The sequence below is a fragment of the Amphiura filiformis genome, chromosome 12, assembly GCF_039555335.1.
Source record: "Amphiura filiformis chromosome 12, Afil_fr2py, whole genome shotgun sequence".
NCBI lineage: Eukaryota > Metazoa > Echinodermata > Ophiuroidea > Amphilepidida > Amphiuridae > Amphiura > Amphiura filiformis.
The window spans coordinates 49,560,958-49,584,770 of NC_092639.1; the positions used below are offsets into that span (position 1 = coordinate 49,560,958).

The window sequence follows — 23,813 nt, forward strand, 5'->3', positions numbered from 1 at the left end:
AATGGGTTATAACTTAGTTCTTAGGTTTTCAGATTAATGATGCTTTTGACCTATATAATCATAGCTGCTTATTAGAGAATTAGAGATCTACTGATCATACAAGTAGGGATGACCATCAAAATTTCATGTTGCCCCTCTTGCTACAAAAGGTTGTTTTCTGGAAAGAATTCATCAGCAGAAGTATTTTGGTGGTTAAATGGTCAAAATCGGTCAAAAACCTTTCGAATTATGAATTTCAAAGTTTCCCATTCTGACCGGTCATTGGGACGAAATAAAATGACAAAGTCCAAAAATAGCAATGGGAGCAAAATTGATATAAGCATTATTTACCTTTTTATATTTCTTTATTTTAATATATATCAAACATGAAACAAGCATATTGTGAAAGTATCAAAGGGGTTTCTTATGAAATGGCACTTTACTAGTCAATAGAATAAATTATTTCTTCAAACCGAGGCACTGAAATCATGCTTTTAGAAAACATTTGCCAAAAATCATCCAAAATGGCGAAATGGCACAAAATCAAAAGTCCAGGTGAACTTTTTTTCCACAACAATATACACTACACATAAAAAAATACTACTACAAGGGATTTTCAACATAGAAATCCAAACAATCAAGTACCAACATGCTCAGCTTTGTCCTGATATCACTTGTGGGGTTTTAACAAAATATTTAACCTCTACTGTGATTGGCAGCTGCATAAGGTATCTCTTTGATAGCTGATAATGCACAGCCATTTAGCAAGTGGCTAATAACCGACCTTGATAGGCTTGAATGAACACTGTCATCTGCTACAAAACCATCACACTCTAGGACCTGGTCACTCCATAATGCTACAGGGAGTACAGTACTTTAACAATGGAGTGAAAGACTCATTATTGATTAAGCGCTTATTTTAAAAGTACAGCTCCTGTGCGTGTATAGCAGCAAGTCAGTGTAGATGGTATAAATATAAGAAGAAGTTTAGGGTTGAGATCAGGTGAAAAATACATCAAATGAGCACGAAACTTTACATTTATGTTCAGAAAGGTGTCTATGTAACATGATTCGAAAGGTGTATGGAAATTCCAAAGGGAAGCTGGTGATTTAATTTTTAACTTGAGATCTACTTTTATAACCTTTTTACAGAGGGTATGATAAAGGTAATAACAGCAACTCTGCCAAATTACAGCTCAGGTCAAGGTTTTCAACTGATCTTATCGATCTGAATATTTGGTGCCATTCTGAGCAGTGCTGTGCTTGGCCACTGGCAATTAAGCGCACTGTGGCGATGGACCAATTTTGACTCACACTTACAGAAAAACCAAATAAATTATGTTGCTGTAATTTGCAGGATAGTTACAAAACATAATTGGCATTAACGTCCCCAATTTTTACAGAAAAATAATGAAAAATAAAAGAATGAGCTCAATTTAGAAATGGCTGTGCAAGTAGTGCACAGTTGAGCTCCCTGCATGTCTATGGGAGTGTTCTAATCAAGTTGATGGTTCATTGGTCATCCCTAATACAAGTGATAAGTTGAAAAGGATTTTGAAAAAGTTTATTTTTCTCATCACTGCAGTAAGTTTTATTGCCCAAGAAATGCTTCACTTAGATGCTGTAGAGAAAAATCTAAAAAATGTAACCACACCTTGTACTATCATATGAGGCATTGTTATACATGTTTTTGCCTTTCATATCGAATCTGCTATACAACCCATAACTGTTTTAATGGTAGGTCTCAATGTAAGAAAAACAAATATGAAAAAAATCTCGACCATCCACCTTTAACTAACTAACTCACAATAATTGTTTTATTTATTTCTTCCTTCAGTCACAGATCCATGCCTTAATAGGCCATGTTTGAATAATGGATTGTGTAATAGTCAGGGCACTACATATACTTGTACATGTAGCACTGGCTTTGGAGGAGGCAACTGTGAGATTTGTGAGTATTCATTAGTCATTAATCATGTTTTAGTAATTAGCTGTATGTTTGTAACTGTGTGATATGAACAAAGATGAAATACAAAATATATATAATATTCGTTATTCATTGGAGTCTAGTCATTACCCCCAGGTTTGAGTCATTACCCCAAGTTTAAAAAATGACATTTTATTAAAAAAACAAATATTTTAACACTTTTGAGAGTTATAAATTACCAGATTATGATAAATCATAATATGCAGATAATATTGTATTACATGCTATGAGTAATAAAATGCAATGGATTTTGCTGGCTCACAGATGATAGATTGTCATTCATTTGTAAAAAGAAAGAAAGTCTTTTCAAACAGATCAATGGCAAGAATTATATGGCACCATTACGTATTCAATACAGCCATCTGCTGCATTATTTTGACATTATTTTGATCATTTCAATTATGTCATAAATGCACTTGTGTGGCTAACCTAATAATGGGCTATTCCAATTTAAATCTATCATACCCCTGTGGAAGATTTAAGAAAAGTCTTCCACAGAGGGAGTATGATTTTCAAACAGCATTTGCTAGGGTTAATTATTTTGAAATTCATACTCCCCAGTATATGGCGTAACCTATATCTTCCTCAACTGGAGTGAATATTACCAATATACCAATAGAAGTTGTTCAATTGTCTATTTTATTTGAAACCCTTACCCCCACCCCCTCCGTGACTTTACCTATATCTTCCAGAACTGGAGCATTTCAAATGGAAGTAACCCAATTATCTATTCTATTTGAAACTCATACTCCCTCTGCTAAATCTTCCACAGGGAGAGTGGGTTTCAAGTAGAAGAGCCCAATGAATCAAGAAATGTATAGTATAGTGTGAAAAGTATTCCTCTGTGTACCACTGACCAAAATATGTCTTTAATAATTGTTTCATTTATTTGTGTTTGCTTGTTTTCTCCAGTAACTGACTCATGTGTGAGCAGTCCTTGCCTTAATAATGGTCTCTGTGTCAACCAAGATGGCGCTTATACATGCGTATGCAGTACAGGATATGTTGGAACTAACTGTGAAATTTGTAAGTACATGTAGTTCTGCATATATAGCGGGAACATTTTACAAGGTTTTGTATTCATGATTAATTTAAAAATTGAGCAATCTCATTAGTCAAATACCAATCGCTCATCGATCAGCGATGGAGTATAAATTCAGCTTTACGCTGGAGTGAACACAATAATACAATTGATTTTCTTACACGTTAAAATACGGCCAATTCAGAAGGAAAAAAACTTGCTTTTTGTTTAGTGCCTACTATACACAATTACTTGCTGGATGTTAAAGTTTTTTTTTCATTGACATAGGCCTTTGTATTTTTGAATTATAGATACTTCATAACGTTTTCCCATATTGAAAGTTGACAATCTACTTCTACAAGTGTTGACATAGTATAGATGATTAAATGAAGACGATTATTTGTACTATGATTTCATTTAATATAACTATTATATTATTACCTCATACCAAATCAAGAACATAGGAAAATATTGTAAAGGCTATAAATATACACACATGCACAAAGGGAGACAAACATGATAAAGTTAATCTGTTCTTTTCACTTCAATCGTCTTGATCGTTGTTCACCTTTGGAACATTTCACATGAATGCTGTTTGTCTCAATGCCTTCTTGGACCATATTTATATTATCATAATTTAGATCGTGAAACCATAGAATGTTGGTCAGCATAGATATTGAATAAAATGGAATCCCATCACATCAATTCAGAGCTACACCACGTTTGGAAATACTATGTACTATTATAGGTATTGAATTTAAAAATGATTGTATTATGACTTTTTTTTCTCTTTTCTCTTTTTCTAGTTACGGATGCCTGTATAAGTTCTCCATGTCAAAATGGTGGGCTTTGTAATAGTCGGGGAAGTGATTATACCTGCCAGTGTATAAATGGATTTACTGGGACCAATTGCCAGACATGTAAGTTTGCTTCTTTTAATGAAATAACTATTGCTACAATTTAATGTGGCGTGGGGGTCACTTACAAAGCAATGTGGCCAGCTGCCCCCTATGTGACATCTTGTCCCTCCCCCACCCAGAAGCTGGCTACTATGATATTCTTAGATTTTAAAGCCATTTTTGCTTATATGTCAAATATTAATCCCCTCTCTCCTTGAAAATCATCTTTTTTGCCCCTGTCTTGAAAATCATGGCTATACTAATGGTGGGGTGCAAGTAGGTCCAGCAATTTTGAATTTGGTTGGCAGTGGTCAGAAATGTAAGAATTTTTAAAAAGTGAATTAAAACACAGACAAACCCAAAATGAGATATGTGATTATGAAATTAAATACAGTATGGAATAAAAGCACATTCTTCTGTTATGATTAAGTAAAAAAAAAAAAAACAAATTAAGAGTTCTTTCTACCTTCATTTGTTGAATATCACAGACGTTAGCTGACCAAACTGAACACAACATTTGGCATCCATGGAGCTTGTATAAAGCAATTCATGAAATATTTTCATTAACTGTAAAGAGAAATGCATATATACTTTGAAAAGTATAGTAGCACCATGTCATGACGCATAAAGTAACAAAAATTATATTTCTTTTAATGTTCTCAAAGTTTTGAGTTTCAACCCTTGCATACCTTGTATTTTGTAGATGTGAATCCATGTAATAGTTTCCCATGTATGAATGGTGGCCAGTGTGTTAGGCAAGGAGTACTATACCAATGCATTTGTGCTAATGGTTTCTTGGGTGACAACTGTGAAACAAGTAAGATGGGTTTTTTTTCTCTATTTATCCATCTGATGAATTTCCTTGTTGAGATTTGATTTCTTTTAGAAACTGTACCTATTTTTAAATGTGATAGCTTAGACATCTTAGATTTCATCTTAAATATATACAATATCATGCTTGCGGAAAATGCAAAATCAGCATCGCAATTGAATTAGATATGCTATGGTTAATAGAAAGATTTGGGTGACAACTCTCTAGTTCAAAGGTTCCTAGTCCGAAGGCTCCTTAGTCCAAAGGTTCGCTAGTCCGAACACGTAATTTACCATTCGCTAGTCCGAATTCTGATAAAGGTTTGCTAGTCTGAATATCGGGTTCTCTAGTCCGAGGGTTCGCTAGTCCGAATAAATAATAAATCACAAGAAATAATTCCCCCTCTCAACAGTTCGTCCTAACATTGTTAGGGAAAATTTTGTACCAATAAAACTACCTTAAAAATAATCATATGATTGTTTACTAATTGTTGTATGAAAATGGAAGACGTCCAGGACTTCATGGCTGAATGAGCCCAAGTGGAAGACAAAAACTGCACTTTCCAAAAGTAATAAAGTAGGCTTATGCTTGTTAACTGCAAGTTGTATTGGGACAAGGAATGGGACTGGCCATCTTACAACTCACTGTGAGCTCTGAACCAAGAAGTGGATTTGCATGGCTGAATCATCATGAATTGATCACACTTTGTGGCATTTTTAAACTGCACTCAACCACATAATTATGTCTTTCCATTAGAAACAAGCCATGAACATTTGTGACAAGCATAGGCCTACTTTGCGACTTTTAAAAAGGGCAGTTTTTTTCTTCCATTTGGGTTCATTCAGCCATGAAGTCATGGACATCTTTCATTTTCACACAACACTTATTAACCAATGATATACTATTTCTAAGTTAGTTTTATTGGTACAAAATGTACCCTTACGATGTTATGAAGTAATGTTGAGGGAGGACTTATTTCTTATGTGTTTAGAATAAGGCTCGCTAACCCTAATCCAAAAGCCTAACCCTAACACTAACCCTTATTTTATATTCGGACTAGAGAACTTTCAGATTAGCAAACTTAATTTGGTTTTCGGACTAGCGATCCTTCGGACTAGAGAGAAGTCACAAAGATTTGAACCAGGTACACCAACTTACAAACTTGATGTGGAGAACAAAACAAAGAAAAAAAAACTAATGCAGTATGCAAACCATGGAAGTGAAACACTAAACACTGCACTTAGTTGAATACAAATCCAAAACAACAGGGATAAGTAAACAAAAGTTTACAAAGATGTTTCAAGCAGAAAAAAAACATTCTTCCTCAGAGACATAGAATGAAAATATACTACAACAAGTGATTGAAGCTACAATCTTAGAAATATTGTGTTGGGACACATGGTCAATTTTATTCCTTGTTTCTATCCCCAGTCACATAAATTTTGATGGATGTTTTTCAAATACTGTTCTACATGTAGCTTCAACCCTCCTGTAAGCTATATCCCTCCCCTTCCCCCACCAATCAATGTTGCAGAGTCCAGCATGGAACCTGATGATAAGACCCCGATCAACATTGTTACGGGGGAAGGGGGATCAATTTTAGTACATGTCCTAAACTGTCCCAAGACTAAATTCTATGATTGTAGCTACATATAGGTAGCAAGCACCAAAAATTAATTAAAATACAGCAAATAATTGAATTTAGGTAGCAAGCAGAATATCAAAACCACAAACCAAAAAAGTAGTGTCTCTACAGAAAGAGAGCTAGTTTGCTACACTCTTTGGTTAATACTCATACAGCACATTAATTTTTCTGTTTTTCTTGCTTTATTATTTTGTTTTTGTCCCATATAGTTGACCCATGTGCAGCCCAGCCATGTCAAAACAATGGTGACTGCTTCCTTTCATCAGAGAATGCAGACGATTACTTCTGCGCATGTGCAGACGGCTTTTTGGGAAGGAATTGTGAAGTTGGTAAGTCAGTCTTTATGTTTTCTTACACAAACTGATTTTGAGCATTGAAGATTTTCAGATTCATTAGTATTTGTTTCATCAATACATGTATTTCAAATTGAAAGTAATGGGCTATCCATTTAAAATTCACACTACCCCTGTGGAAGATTTTGGAGATATCTTCCACATAGGGAACATGAATTTAAAATGGAATGACCACATTAGGCAGTTCCATTTGAATTTCATACACCCTCTGAGAAAGATTCAACCTGAATCTTCCACTAAGGGAGGGTGAGTTTCAAATGGAGCTGTTAATGTGTTCATTCCATTTGAAATTCATACTCCAACTGTGGAAGGTATTTCCAAAATCTTCTGGGGTAGTGTGGATTTTAATTGGAATAGTCCAATGGAATCAATCTTTCCAACTGTTAATAATTTTACTTTTTAATATATGTGATGTGATCAAGCTAAATGTTTTGTTTGTCTGTAATATTGATTTCCAAATGTGATGGCATTTTCATTGAAATAAAGCTCTAAAAATGACACATTAATTGAAATTAAAAACAGAATTTTGATTTTGCTTGACTGACTCCTTTTGCTTGATCACATCACACATATCTCAAATATCAGACTGCAGTGTGATTCCATTATCATAATTATTGTGAGATGATAATTTCCAAATGGATCCATTGTTAATTAATATTGAGTACCATTGCTTTCTTTCTTATCATCACAATAATTATTATTTTAACAGGTAATGTCATAACATCGCCATTCTAAGGGTTCATTACATATACAACCAGAACATATTAGGTCATGCATGAAAATGTCCACTTTTCTTTTTCTCTTCTTTCCATGTACAGAGTGTAAAACTGTAATTCTTTGTATGTTAGACCAGTTTAAAATCCACTGGTGTCAGGCACTATCAGTGCTTGCTACATTAGAAAATTTGTAATAAAATTATTTTAAAACAAAATCTGATTTTTGCAAGATGCTTAGCTAGTGGTGAGGCTGAAAGGCAAGCTAATTAGGGCTAGATTTTGCATTTAGTCAATAGTGCAGCATGGACACATGACTGTAACATTCAATTAATTTGAGATTCATATTTTTTCAGCACTTACATTTTTTATTTTGTTAACTTGTTTTTATTTGAATAGGTACCCTATGATAATTTTATCCTTCAATTGTTAAGCTACTCCTACATGTACCAATCTCAGATATATTTTATGTTTTTATGGGGATTACTGATGGTGTGTCATTGACAGTGGCGTACCATGGCCACTTCTCCCCCGGGGGGCTGCAGAAAAGGTAAATTTTGCCACCCCTTCATCAACAGTCGAAAAAAGTTGACCCATATTTTTTTTTTGATGATTTGAAAAAGTGAAGATAAAAAAGAAGGTGCTAGCGTCCTAAAAGCACAAAATTTGGATGTATAGTCCCATTTTTTTCTTCAAAATTTTCATACATTTTTCATAATTTTCCGCCCTTTTTTTTTAATAATTCTTTTTTCCGACCCTTTTTCTTCCTCCGCCCCTTCTTTTTTGCAGTCCTCTGCCCCAGGGTCTCGCGTCCCCAAAGCCCCCCCAAAGATATGCGCATGATTGAATTGACTTGCTACTGAAGGAGGAAACTCTCGCCTGGTTCATGGGGAATAATATAATTCTTATTTTCATCTCTAGACCATGAATTCAGTTTTTTCACAATCCTATCTCCATAGCTATAAATCCTTGTGCACCCATTACTTGTCTAAATGGCGGCACATGTTTCCAATCATCGATAGAGGCTGTAGAGTTTGTTTGTAACTGTATGCCTGGATATATAGGAACACTGTGTGAATTTGGTAAGAGGCAGCAATCTTATGGAGTATTCTACTCAGTGTCATGGTGGTGGGCAGTTTCCATCCTTCCATTATTGTAATATTGATTGTCATTATTTTATACATGTAGTATCATCATAGTCATGGTGTCATCAGTACCATCATCATTATCATCACTGTTTGTCATTCTTCTCCTCATCTTCTTCCTCCTCCTCCTCATTGTCATGGTCATTGTTGTCATCATCATCAACATCATTGTCATTGTCATCATCATCATAATCATTGTCATTTTCATTGTTATCTTCATGATCGTAATCTTCATCGTCGTCATCATTTTCATTGTCATTGTAATCATCATCATCATCGTCATCGTCATCATCATCATCATCATCATCATCATAATCTTCATCTTCGGCATTGTCTTCGTCATTATCTTCATTGTCATTGTTATCATCATATCATCATCATGGTCCTCATCATCACCTTCATCGTTTTAGTCCATTTGGCTTCCTCAAAGACAGTAGCATTCTGCTGCGATACATGCGCGATCATAAGCAGTACATATGTAGTGTGCAATGTGGTGCTTTCATCCTACAGATACACTTTGATTGCATGTGTATCACACATGGATGCTACTGTCTCGAGAAAGCCAAATGGACTATAGTGTTATCCTCATTATCATCATTATCTTCATCTTCGTTGTTCTATCGGTCATTATTTTCTTGATTGAATGTCATCATTGTAATCATTTGTGTCCTCATCCTCATCTGAACCTCAACTGTTAAAATACATCTTTGTCTTATTCCTATAGTATTAGATCCATGTTCAACCCAGCCTTGTTTGAATGGAGGTACATGTTTCCAGTCATCAGAGGATCTCACAGATTTTGCCTGTACCTGCCTAACCGGGTATAGTGGAAACACTTGTGAAATTGGTAAGATATTAAACTTATAAATATAGGTGTGCTATACGTCAGAATTAAAACATGATTCACCCACCAGGTAATGATGGAATTCAAATTTTAAGTACACCAGAAGTTTAAATCTAGATCAGGCCTGTGCCCAATTGGCTGCATGCACACCTCTTGTGGCACTTGAATTCAATTGACGTGGCGCACAGTAATTTTGATAATTTTTTCACATAAATATTGGAAAAAAGTGGTCAAAAATACCGAATCTGAACTTTAAAAAAAAACACCTAAAAATGAAATCCAACCAGGAGCCTTGAGGCGGCCCCTGGATCACACCCAATATACAGTATGCACTCGGTGGCGCATGTGCTCCCTCACAAAGTACTCCCTTAAATTTTCCAGTTGGCACTTCAAATAAATGAGTTGAGAAGGTCTAGATAGTCACAGCAATAACCATATACAATACTACAAACAATACTATGCCTGAGATTTGATGACTCGTATCGATCTATTTAAAATTGTTACATGCCAGATTGGTGGGTACCTTTTGTTTTTAAAACTCACTTTGTAGCACGATTACCATGCACTGTGATATTTCAAGTAAAGGTAAAACCTTGTATATGCATCAAAGAAAGAGATAGGATTGAAAATCATTTTAAACTTGAAAAGTTGTTGCCACCAAGTATGCTAGACATGTGTTGAACCTGATATTGATAACTTAGTTATGTAACTTACACATTTCATTACAATTGGTGTATTTTATCCAGTGGAATGGTACATGATAATACAAGCTAAACAAAAAGATGCTGAATCTCATTAACAAAGATTAGAATATAGCAGTGTAAAATTTCAGGCTTTGTCAAACTAATGTTTAAGTTACTGTAAAAAGTAAAAATGAAGTAAACACATCAAAAGAAATAAGTCCCCCTCTGAACATGTTGTCATAACATTGTAAGGTTTCGTTTTGTACAAATAAAACTGACTTTGAAATAATTATATGACTGTTTACTAAGTGTTGTGTGAAAATGAGAGATTTCCATGACTTCAGGGCTGAATGAGCCTAAATTGAAGGCAAAAACTGCCCTTTTCAAAAGTCACAAAGTAGGCCTATGCTTGTCACAAAAGTTGATTCATGGCTTGTTACTAATGGAAAACCCCATGTGTTTGAGTGCAGTTTAAAATCCTCACCGAGTGAACATTTACTGTAATGTGTATCGGTTCTTGATCATTCAGCCATGCAAATCCCCTTGGTGCAGAGTTCAGCACAGTGAGTGATGGCCAGTTCCATTCCTTGTCCCAATACGCCTTGCAGTTAACAAGCATAGGCCTACTTTGTGACTTTTGGAAAGGGTAGTTTTTGTCTTCAAATTGGGTTCATTCAGCTGTGAAGTCATGGACATCTTTCATTTTCACAAAACACTTAGTAAACAATCATATAATTATATCTAAGTAAGTTTTACTTTCCGATGTTATGACGAAATTTTCAGAGGGGGACTTATTTCTTTTGATGTGTTTATATGAACACTGATTTGATTACAACTCTACAACTTTTTGTTATAAGACTTCATTATTTTGATAAACCAGACATCTCTTCAATAAGCGTATTGTTATTTCCTTTACCCACAGAACCACCTACCATCCCAGTACAGAATTCCATCTCATTGGATATGGAGTTCATACCAGCTTATTCTGATCCAGGAACCGATGAGTATCAAAACTTAGAAGCCATTGTCATTGCTGAGGTATGGGTATTTGTTGGTTCTTTTTTTACATATTTGTAACCTTATTGTACTAATTTAAATCAGTACAAAATGCAAATTACATATAAATTTAGAATAAAGTTAGAACAATATTATTTTCGCAGATATTATAATGCAAGGGTTTAGTAGCGAGACTTATACAGATATATAGATATTTTAGGGAGGCACATGGTGTCAAAACAATTAGTAACCCATCATATCCTGTAAAGTGGCTGCAAAAACGTGTAAATTACCACCCTGAAACAGCAAAAGGCCAACATTTGAAACTACAAAATATAAACAAGCAGGGTTTTGAATGAATTACTCTAAGAAGTTATTGATTTTATAGTATTGAAGACATACATGACAAATATTGTGAAATAAAAATTTGCAACATTTTTCTATTGTGTTATATATAGATTAACAAGGTGTTACAGGCAGAGTTAGGGGATGCGTACAACAGAGTGGAAGTTAATGGTTTCAGGTAAGCTTACTGCACTTAAAATACTAAGACCTGTACTGGGAGAGCGAGTTGGCGCAGCCATTGTTCTCTCGCCTTGCACCACGTGAGTCCCAGGTTCAAGCCCCAGCTGTATCAAATAACTGTTTGTGCACTTGGTTTATCACGATCCGTGCTCGCTCTCACAGGTTTTCTCTGTGATCTCCGGCTTCCTCCTTTCAAAATCAGTTGCTTGGCCATGAAAACTTCCTTCACCCAATGGAATCTGGGGAGCTGCACAGATAATTTATGGATGTTGCGATCTAAGCACTGACAGGTTTGCGTCAGGTTCAGCTGCAACCAGCCTAGTTGATGCAATCTGATTCTGGGCAGCGAAATCACATCGCTTTGAATCCTCTGAAACAATGCGCTATATAAATGTATTTATTTTATTATGTACTGACTAGAGTCATGTAGGTAAACTTAAGAGCCATTGGACATGAGTGTGCAGTTGATACAATACAAACTATTGCCATATCCCTCAGGATCACAGCTGTCTAGTTTAAAGGAGGTCTCAACCATTTTTTTGTTTAAGGAGGATGGGACCTATTTCTCTATCAAAATGTGTATGATCAGGAGGATGAACCCATCTATCGGGCGTTAAAATGCACATTTTTGGATTTTTTATTAAAATGGATTGAAATATTATAAAACTTCATTGAGTAGGAGTCAAGGCTGTGCAACCAAGGTGACAACTTCATGTGATGAAATCGGACCCCTATCCTTTAATTTTCCACAGGTTATCCAATTCTTTCACAGCTCTGGCAGCAGAACTGTTACCATCTACTTGATAGAGCAATCAGACATGAGTCTATTATATCATATTTCACCTTTGTGTGGCAGTGACGTTTGGTGCGTTGATGCAGCTTTTTTGCGCACACATCTATGCAGCATCACTAAATGCATGTACATGCCAGCGCTTTAAGCGAACTCTTGGGATTTGAAGCTGCACCCAATGAAATGCGCACTGACATCACCGCCACAATTAGGTGACAAACGGCATAGATGAAATGATAAAAACTATTGCATTCAATGTTGCCAGATTCCAATTAAATTTGGCATCAATCATATTGTGTTTATCTTCTTTTGTTACAGTTCTGGAAGTATTGTAGTTGATTTTACCATCTACTTGAATGAGCCAGCAGACATGAGCCTAATAGATGATATGATAAGGAATATTGCTTTAGCACTCAATGCTGCAATGACTGATGGAACCTTGGGTTCTCTTGCAGTTATACCAAACTCACTAGTGTTTGCAGGTATGTATTGTACAGAATTATAGTCTATAAGCTTCTTGCGGCAGTGGTATAGCTAGGTGTTGTTGCATCCATGGATAAGGATAAGGATACAGAATGGTGCCCTTCTCCTTTCCTCCCAGGGTTCCCAATCAAGTTGAATTTCAGTGTTAAAACGGTTTTTCAAAGTACCAATTATGTTGAAATGCATGCAAAAACATTGACTTTCACTGCTTGGAAGGGCATGGAATTGATGCTGAATTGGGCGATTTGGCACCCCTCCCCAAGACGGTGCCTACAGCATGTGCCCTCCCTTGCCCCATAGCTATGCCACGGTCTTCTAGTCATTCTACTAGAACATACAGTGTAGAGTGTAGGATGCATAGTCACATCTCCAACACACTTAGTCATATCAGGGATTAATTGTCAGGGGGAAGATCCTGGTGTGTCTCATTTTGGCCCGGTATGTTCAGTATTGTTTACCTATATAATGGGCAACACTTTTATATTGAGTATCTGACCCGCTTCTAAAATGACTCAAATGGTACAGTAGACCTTTTTTAAATTGATTAATTTTGATTAAACCCAAAGCATCAAATAATTTCTTGAATGCTTGCGAATAAATTGGTACTTCAAGTGCGGCATCACATGCAGAGCGGAATTCCATATTGTGTTACATGAAAAGACAAGCGTGGGGTATATCTTGTGCATAAGAGATTGATGTTAACATTGGCAAGTGTCAATTAGTCCAAAAAAATGACAAACTGTCATATTATGAAGTATCATATAGCTGAGGTGTTAAAGATGATAAACACTACAATATAGCATTGCGCTATAATTAGAGAAAAGTAGTATAAATTTGAATCAACATAAATTAAACAAAACTCATACTATTACCATTCCAACATGTAGATCCATGTAGCAGCTCGCCATGTGAGAATAATGGCATATGCCTACCGAGTGATGAGCATAATTATGTATGTGTATGCCAAGGTGGATTCTCTGGGCTTACATGCGCTTTAGGTAACCAAAGTAACATAGTCTAGTTTGGCAAAGAAGAGCTCCTACCTTTCCATCATTTGCTCATATACCTATCATAAACCATTGGGGAACTACAGAGAGGAGGCTGAACTGCTGTCAGTAGGCTTCCTCCATCTGTTTTGTTCCTATGTGGTTGTATAAATGATGGAAAGGGAAAGAGCTCTACAAGTTCAACTAGCATGTAGTGTGTGATGTTTTTCTTTTCCTTTGATAGATTCTAAACTGTTGCACTATACCATTTTTCACCATGATGTGTTAGTGACATATTGTTGCACATTTCAGGGAGCACACCGCTAAATCAATGTGGCATTTGTGTAAACCTAATGTGTTCCAGTAAAAACAAAACCTTTTTGAGGTATTTTGAGCTGGTCTCAAATCAGAGAGAATAGCGAATTATATCTTAAATGAAAGTGTAAAGCCTATGCATGAATTTGAGATGCTAAAAAAGTCGCATATTTATAATTGTCAAGAAAATAGGTCCGCAAATTAAAAGGGGGACAGAAACAGATTTGCAGTCTTGAGAGCTTGTCAAAAACAGTGAGAGCGCATACCAGGAAAATGAGGTGGAAGGCTACCCATACATTGAAACATGTTAAACTTTCAGCGATTTGCAATCGATTGGTTATAAAATATCTCAAAAAGCGCCCAAAATGCCTCAAAACGAGCAAAGCAAATCTGCATTTTTACACATATTTCAATATGGTGATTATTTAGTTGTGTGTTCCTTTCATTGGGAACAGCTTCAAATCGCTAGCTTCACTCAGAGTGCTGGCATACACACACACATGCTTAAAGATGCTGCATAGATTCGCATGTGAAACAGCTGCTTCAACATGTTGACATCACTGCCACATTAGGGTGACAAATGGTAAAGTGTGTCTGAAAGTATTCAGAGTTTCCTTTTCTGGAATGCATCTGTAGAATTTTGTCTGTTTCAAATCCCACAAATTATTCAAGCTTAAGATTTGATAGAAGGTTTTAATATTTCTAGTATTCTTGTTTGATTCTAGTCTAATTGCCACACTTAATGAAGTGAATGTGTTGATAGTTTTCTGTTTCTTCCTGCATTTGCTTCCACACCATTTACTTTCAGCTCCATAACTGAGTTCCTTCACCTTTATTAACATAAAAATAGTAATAATTGTTGTTTGATTCTTTTGGACACAAGTTTAAATGTTTTTCTGTATTTTCAATGTGGTAAGTTTTCCTTCTGCATAATGTAGGCACAATATAGCATGCTTTGATCAGTTTTTTGACTGACATTCTTTTCTTTTATATCACTATATGTTAAACCTCAACTATTTAAAGATCAGTTATAGTCGGTATGCCATCCTCGATTCAGTAAAGTAAAATCAAATTGTGTGATTTTCTCAGAAACGGTTTATTTTTGTAGGAATCTGTTACGCTAGTTGGATTCTTTGCATCATTTGCTTTCTGAAAATATATACTTTTATGTACTTCGCACCATTCTAAAAGGGTATATAGAAGAAAGTATTAAAGCCAGAAATCACTGAATTATTTGTGGAAATTTTTTTTTTTAAGTACCTAGGGGTGCTGATCCCCACTATAAAGTCCACTTTGTTGGGTTTATATGTAAAGTCAGCAAATGTGAATTACATGTTCATGAAAGTCATATTCAAATGCTAAAGTTTGACTAACCATAACTCCGCTTCCTGATATCGTTGGAAGTCAAATGATGCATCATTTAAAAGCTTATGACATATACTTTATAAATATGAAATAAAGTATAAATGACCAGGGCCGACTTTACACTCCATTTATGGTGGATGGTCATATATATGTAAACTACATTTTTATAATAAATACTTGGCTCATATTCTAGTAGCTGCCAAATAGATATTCATTCCTTTTAGGGACTATTGCGAATTAGACCCGCAGGTTTTTGCGGGTCGGACGATCAAGCTAGACGAATACATCATCAGGCCGTGTTCTTTACATCATAGTCCCCAGGGATCACTGAAGAATGAAAAGATCACATTCATAAACTAGATAATTAAGATGAGCGTCACGACCGCCCACCGTGAGAATCGATCTTGTAAATTGCCGGTACTCGATGCTATTGTTACAATTGGTAATAACTTCTAGTCCAGTTACGATCAATGTAATCGATGACCAAATTAATTGACCACTTGAACAAAGCACTTGAAATTGGTCACCGCAAATTGCTGCTTGAATGCATGATCGATCTCGAGATCATGTTTTTCCGTCCAAGTCTTTGAATTTCATCGGGTAGCTAAGCTTGTTTCGTCCCGGGTCGTCCTGGGCAGCTCTACCGGGTCTTAAACGCAACTCTCCCTTACATCTGTGAATCACTGTTGTTCTGCTACTTAGGAAAAAAAAATAATGGTTTGTCTCAAAGCTCACGAGTGGTTTGAAAACAAATGAAAAATGCGATTTTTTTAATTTTTTTATTCCTGACTTTTTCATGGTATTTGGAGAAAAAAATCTGATTTTCGCCGAATTTTTTCAGAAAAACTAAAAAAAAAAAAAAAAAATTTGAAATAAAAAAAAAATTCTGCATTTCTTTTTTTCCAAATCTCACGATTTTACAAATGCACGCGCGAGCTTTGAGACAAACCTTTTTTTTTTTTTTTGCCTTATTACAAATTGAATATTTCTTACTGGCCTTTCTACACTATAGATCCATGTTCCAGTTCACCTTGTCAGAATGGTGCCACATGCACAGTAGGAGGTGATTCCTTCATATGTATATGTGATGGTGGCTACCTAGGAACATTGTGTGAAATAGGTAAGTGTGCAGGTATCAAGGGTTATACACAGTTTCAATCAAGCAGAAACCAGCAGGGTAATGTATGGTGTGTCTTGTCTCACATTGAGAGTAACGCCATGTTGGATTTCACAGTGGCAGATTTGAATCAGTGTATTTACGTGGTTGAGTTGCCAGTGTATAGACAAATAGCCCGATCTTTAGCATGTGTATTATGACCCACTGGATTTGGTAAGTGCATGATCAAATCTGCCACTGTGAAATCCAACATGGCCTTTCTCTCAACTTACGATGAGACCTACTATAGTCTTATTTCATTGTGTATGTATATGTTTGAAATTCCTTTTATTTGATGAAAGTAACACAGTCAAGCAAATGATAGGATAATCATGTATAGAGTAGTGATCATATTCTTACATATTCACATTCTTGATATGATTATATCTGATAAGATCTTTTATGTTGATATTAAAGAAAAACATTATTTGATGAGAATAGAGCATCTTGAACTGGATTATACTCAATTCATTATATTTTCAATTCTATACACTACCATATTTTCATGCCCAGTGTTGAAAACACTAACAGTAATTAACTTTTTGTTCATTGCTTCATTTTCAGCTTCCAATCCATGCCTGAGTTCTCCATGTTTGAATAGTGCCATATGTAGTAATTATGTCACTCACTTTGCCTGTCAATGTGATGATGGCTTTACTGGTGATTTATGTCAATTTGGTATGTATGACAGTCATCTTTACACTACTCTTTTAATCTGTTGTTATGTGGAATGAAATCTTGGTTAATGAAATCATGTATTTTGTGATTTTGTATGTTATCTTATGTGTTTTGGGGTGCAGGGGTATGGGTGTGTTTCCTTGTTCCAGTTTATGTAAATAAATAATATGAATGTTAACATTTATACAACGCCTTTCACATGTATCAAAGCACTTTACATTTATTCCGCTGTCATTAGAATATGTCAGCTGCCATACAATGCCCAAGACATGCTCATACCTTTAGGCAGCACTCAACAGACAATATTCCTAAGTAGCTCCCCATTTTACTCCTGAGTAGAGAGAGGCAAGTGAGGTAAAGCCCTTTGCCCATGTGCACAACATGATGACACCAGTGGGGCTCGAACTTGCAAGTTCCCATTATCCTTACAAAGGTGATACCCAGTACAGGTCAACTGGCCTGTTGGGTATCTTCTGCTTTTTCTTGTGTTTTTGATGCTATAGTATGTAAGTAACATTTATTTTGCACAGAGAACAAGTGTGCATGTTATACCATGGTCAACATTTGACTAACAATATCATGAGTTTGGGAGATGGACAAATCCAGATTCGTCTTTTTGATAAATTCATGTTACACATACATTATTTTAAATTGGAGAACAGGGGACAAGCGCTTCAGCTCCAGAGGGCAGCATATCAATTATTTAATGTTGCACCATTAGCTAACCCTGTATGCTGCCCTCTTTCGCTTACTTATCATGCTGAACACCGTTAAAAATTGATATGTTATCTTCGTAAAGCTAGAGCACTGATCCCTTGTTCCCTAATTCAAAATAATTCATTTGTAACATGAACTTAACAAAAAGATGAAATCTGGATTCGGCTGTCTGCCAAATGTCGTAACGATGTGAGCCCTAGACATTTTCCAGTCATATTCCCCAAAATGCATATCATTGCAAACAATTATTCACATCTGATTTCTTAGATGTAGTGTGTTATCAATAATGTAAGTGTTATATTGGTACTGAACTAAAGACATCATTGCTCTGTTCCTATATGTAGTTTTACCCTGCACATCATCCCCATGCCTGAATGGAGGAATCTGTGTGAATGGGGAGAGTAATGCATACACCTGTATATGTAACCCAGGATACACAGGACCAAGATGTGAAATGGGTAAGCAAGGACACACATGGTATTAATTCTTGATTACACTAGTGAAATAAGTGGAGGTATGGTGAGGGAATTGTGGTATTGGTATCATAAAAGACGAACATATATATGATGATATTGTTTTTCTTCAGTGACGTTAGTATATCAATATGTCGAGGCACATGTAATGGATGTCTTTAAACATGCACATGTTTATACCAGCACTTTCAGGGAACCATCACATTTTAAAGCGACACCCAATGAAATCTGCCCTGGCATCACCAACTGCACAGGAGATAGAGTAGTACAGTAAACATTGTTTTAAGCTCCATAACAATATCTTGACAGTTTTCTATACATATTAAAGAAACAAGATTACAGTCAAAATTTCATTTGAATGAACACGCTGTCAACAGTGTGATGATTCTCCGCATACACTGTGTGATGAATGCCTGTGTGTGCATAACACGGAAGGGAATCAAACCATGCCAATTCACTCATAATTTGTTAGTATTTTCATTATCGTATCTACGGTTGTGCGTTTGCGTTGAAATACGTAACATACAATCGCGGTCGGATCACGTACAGCTGTTGGCAGCTGTGTTCATTCAAATGAAATTTTTATTGTAGTTGAAAATAACCTGTGCATCACTGGGAAATGATCGTAGGACCTGTCAAGATGTGGAAAATGACTGCATTTACTGATCTGTTTTGATCTCCAGTAAATTTTAAAGATTAAAATACCGCAAATTGCAGTAAAGTATTTAAGTTTTTTTGAGGGATTTGCTATGTAAAGCTTATACCAAGTGTTGCAAGTAATGATGTTACAACTATATAATTCTTTTAATATTTCAGGACCACCCTGTGACTCTTCACCTTGTCTTCATGATGCTTTGTGTGTCAATGTAGGGACTAATGGATATGAATGTCAATGTCCTTACCAATATGAAGGACCTAGATGTGAAATAGGTAGGTCATAGATAAATACCAAAGGTACACTATATTGGTCCTATGTGTGATCATTCAAGATGGCAGGTTAATCATTGTATTATGCAGGGGGCTATTCTCACCCTTTTGGATTTTTTAAAAGCCAAATTGTAACATTTTCATAAGAAATAGAATTGTATTATTTTCTTTTTCGCAAAATTTTTGCTTTCACTGTCAGATACATCCCCTTTAATTTTGACCCGAACAGATGAGGCAAAACAAAGGAAATTACCTGCGCATATGTCACCAATGTGTGTCACTCTGTGGAGCGTGACTGAGGTTGATCCTTTTGATGTGTTATGATCTTCCCGCACAAAATGTATGTACAGTGTTATAAACAATCATAATAAATAGACGAAGTACTCGTTAAACAAACTACTCCGTTGTTTAATTAACAAAGTACTCCTTCGTTTTATTCAAAATTTCATATTTTGTCACAACTACTGTACCTAAAGCCTTGATGTTTGCTGGGTATGTTGATTTACTAAATTAAGTACATTACAATCATGTAAAAATCGGTAATTTGAAAAACATTGAGGGCTTCCTTCTTAGCAAATGTTGCAATATGGCTTTAACTTTCATGATTGGCTGTACAGACTTAATCATAATATTGTTAAATATGAATAATCTATATAATTGCAAAACTTATTTGTGTTTCCTATATATTGCCTGTAGAATTGAATCCATGTGAAAGCTCACCATGTCAACACGGAGGAAATTGTGTGAATTTATACACCAGATATAGATGTGAATGTACTGTGGGTTGGATTGGTGCAAACTGTGAAAACTGTAAGTAGTCTGAAATTGGTAGAAGTTAGCACCTAACAGTAGATATTATATATTTTTTACAAAAATTAATACAGATTCAAATGCATGTGTTTGATTCATTGTCTCATGAATAATAATACTGTGTATGAATAATTGAATATGTTTCACTTAGGGATTCAATCATGTTTCACCGTTGTTCATTTGTGGTTTACTTTGCAAGGGCAGCTTCGCGCTGTTAAACAGTGATGAACAATGGTGAAACATGATTAAATCCCTTTCAATAACGAAAAAAAGCTAAAAGTCATCTAATTCACATGATTATTTCATGAGGAATGTTCAACACTAGTAGAAATAGATCGCTCATTTCTCTGTCGATATTATAATAAAACTAATTAAAACGGAAATGTTTAGCTGCTTCCTCCGAAATAATGAATTAAACATGTAAGCGTGTACTACGCACAGAAGTTCCTTTTAAAAGTGTGAATTCATCACCGGTTAACAATGCTTGGCACCTGTACAAAGATATAGGTAGAGTTGCATAATATCTGTTCAACTACTCTTCCTATATCTTTGTACAAGAACCAACCATTGTTAATCGGTGATGAATCCACACTTGAACGCGAACCCAGTTAAGGGAAGTGTGCATACACGTTACGTGTGAGTGTTCAAAATTTTTCATGCCTGGAAATTCTGTGCATATATAAATTTACATGTTGAATTTATTATTTTGGAGGAAGCAGCCCTCATGAAGTATACCGCGAAGACGATGCGGACACATCTTGTTTAAATGGAGATGAACAATGGTGAAACATGATTGAATCCTTAATAAACTAACCAAGACATTTATTTTCTTTGTTGCCAGCTCCTTGTACAACCAACCCTTGCCACAATGGAGGGTTTTGTTCTGTCAGGGGGAATACCTATGAGTGCTTTTGTTCTGACGAATGGATGGGTACCAACTGTCAAGAAGGTTAGTGTCAGTTTCATAGGTTAATAAATGCATATCACTTGCTGGGAGTGAAATTGTACAAAATAATGCACACATACTAAGATGTTGATGCACCTAACGCATCGAACCCCAAAGGTTGGAGTGCATTAGGTGCATCAACATCTCAGTACAAGTTCTGTGATTTTTTGCTATTTTTATAACAATATTGTCACTAAAGTATTTGAAAGTACAAGCAAACATACAAATGTACACACTCACCAATTTTGGACTCAATAATGCACACACACTGAGATGTTAATGCATCCAATGCACAGGGGGAGAGGGAGTGCATTGGATGTATCAACATTCAGCACAAGTACATTGTGTCCAATCTCTCAAGCAACACGGGATCTGCATTTATTAACCTATTTTATACAGAACAAATAATTTCTGGAATTTCTGCTATGTTTGTAACAAACAAAATACAAAAAATGTTGGAAAATTAAACCAATATCAATACACCCATCTTCAAGAAAAATAAATCAATCCTGTAAGACAAGAATGCAAAGAATGTAGTACACCAAACTACCTGCAAGTGAAATTATACAATATTATGCACTTGTATTAAAAAAAAAAGCGTAGTGATTTATAGTGCGCTACGCACAGGCACAACGCCTAAACGTTGATCCACAAGCCTCAGCACACTTTACAGGTTGTCGCTGACCACTACGGCCCAACATCATTCCATAAACCATTTTAACTATTCAGGGACTTTGCTGCTTCAAGAGCGCACACCCTAGACATTCCACAAATAGCCATCGCAACCAGGATCAGCTCCCCGAGTTTCGTACGGGTTACAACGAGACAATTAGCAGTAAATTCCTTGTCCAAGGGAATTTCAAGCTAACTCAATTTTTCACGAGAGCGTAATAGGCACCGCCAGGGTTCGAACCCGTAACATCTCGCACCATAGTCGAACGCCTTATCGATTGAGCTAACTTGACTGCTGTATTGTTCTAACAGCTTTTTTTTATTGCCTATGTGGTTTAAAGGTATGAATATACTTTGAGTTTCAGTGAAATTATACAATATAATAGACCACTTAATATCATTGTTTATCAACAAAGGCGAGGGACTGGTCTATCAATATGCTTGAACGAACTGCTACACTCTTCAATGGCTTTCTTGTACTACAATATATGAAATGTGGTGGGTGATTTAAAATGCATGTGCCCTGAGCAAACTACGATTTGCACACACATTGCAGGGCAAAGAACAATTGAAATTGCCATAATTAATGTGCATACTGCCGGGCAACCGCGTCACATGTCAAGTGGTTTATACACTCTGTATTTCTTTAAAAGTTTTTTTTTGATTGGCTGTGTGGTTCTAAGGGTGTATGAATATTAGATCATTTACTTTTCAGTTTCAGATTTTCAGTGACAAAAAACAACATATAAAATTGTAAATAATTTTTTTATGTTTTTGAATTCTTACAGAAATCACAGCTTGTCACAGCGATCCATGTCAATTTGGTGCAACCTGTATAGTTACCGCTGATGGCTACTCATGTGTATGTGCTGAAGGATTTATTGGCGAGAACTGCCAACAAGGTAAAATTTATGGACACACAATTTGTATCAAAATTGTATGTGTTTTGGTACATGCTTTGATCATGAACCCTGACTCTAATGTATATTACGTGCAAGATGGTCATACATGACTTATGAGATATACTGTTGTATGTGCAAAAGGTAAAGTGGTCAAATATGATCCATAAATTTAATAAATATATGGGATGTGTTTGAAACAATCACAGATAATAACGTTTAAATACGCAAACAAAAATGCAGGTTATTGAAAAAGTATAATAGCCGCGTCTTGTTACGTATCTAAAAGTCGGCATTACAATGAACGTGTTACGTAACATGTTATGCATTATGTGAACAATGGCCGCCATATTTGGACATGGCAAGATTGGATAGTGTGCTATTGCACAGGGAAAATGAAAGATACAGTTAAATTTGCATTTTGTTTTCAAATTTAAAAGAAGAAAAGGCGACATATATAAATGGAATTAAAAATTTGAAAAATGATGGTTAGGCCAAAAAAAAAATGAATATGTAGAAAACATAACACCACTAAGACTTTACTATATTACTTACAGTACAATTTTTTCACATTGTTTTAACACCTGAAATGTGTACGTAGACACCGCTCAGCCTCGGATAGATAATGATAATATAATTATTTGAATTACTGATTATGTTTACAATATTTTGCAGGTTTGCATCCATGTAACAGTAACCCATGCCAAAACAATGGAGTATGCAGAGGAACCGACACAGAGTACACATGTGACTGCCCAGTGGGATTTTCTGGAACTTATTGTCAAGTTGGTAAGTTTGTTACACTGTCATACACCAAGTAGATCGTGTCCCAATTTGGCAATTATTCAGGAACTAATTAAGTTGCTAAGCTTGAACTATTTCATCATAAATGAGGATTAAAACAAAAGCAAGATGGTACAGGCTTCAAGATTATTTACACTGAGGTGTCAAACAAATAATTTTTTTAGAAGTAGTACATACTTGTTATTAATATT

General features: G+C 35.6%; 1 protein-coding gene across 1 annotated transcript in view; it reads left to right on the plus strand.

Moving 5' to 3' along the window:
* The window catches only part of LOC140166882 (uncharacterized), a 107,243-nt gene that overhangs the window by 65,863 nt on the left and 17,567 nt on the right, over nucleotides 1-23,813 (plus strand). Inside the window, 18 exon segments of the mRNA XM_072190368.1 lie at nucleotides 1,817-1,930; nucleotides 2,879-2,992; nucleotides 3,794-3,907; nucleotides 4,590-4,703; nucleotides 6,552-6,671; nucleotides 8,368-8,490; nucleotides 9,278-9,400; nucleotides 11,003-11,118; nucleotides 11,535-11,599; nucleotides 12,710-12,873; nucleotides 16,553-16,660; nucleotides 17,261-17,374; nucleotides 18,436-18,549; nucleotides 19,381-19,494; nucleotides 20,188-20,301; nucleotides 21,143-21,250; nucleotides 22,708-22,821; nucleotides 23,494-23,607. Coding sequence (XP_072046469.1) covers nucleotides 1,817-1,930; nucleotides 2,879-2,992; nucleotides 3,794-3,907; nucleotides 4,590-4,703; nucleotides 6,552-6,671; nucleotides 8,368-8,490; nucleotides 9,278-9,400; nucleotides 11,003-11,118; nucleotides 11,535-11,599; nucleotides 12,710-12,873; nucleotides 16,553-16,660; nucleotides 17,261-17,374; nucleotides 18,436-18,549; nucleotides 19,381-19,494; nucleotides 20,188-20,301; nucleotides 21,143-21,250; nucleotides 22,708-22,821; nucleotides 23,494-23,607 — 2,067 coding nt within the window.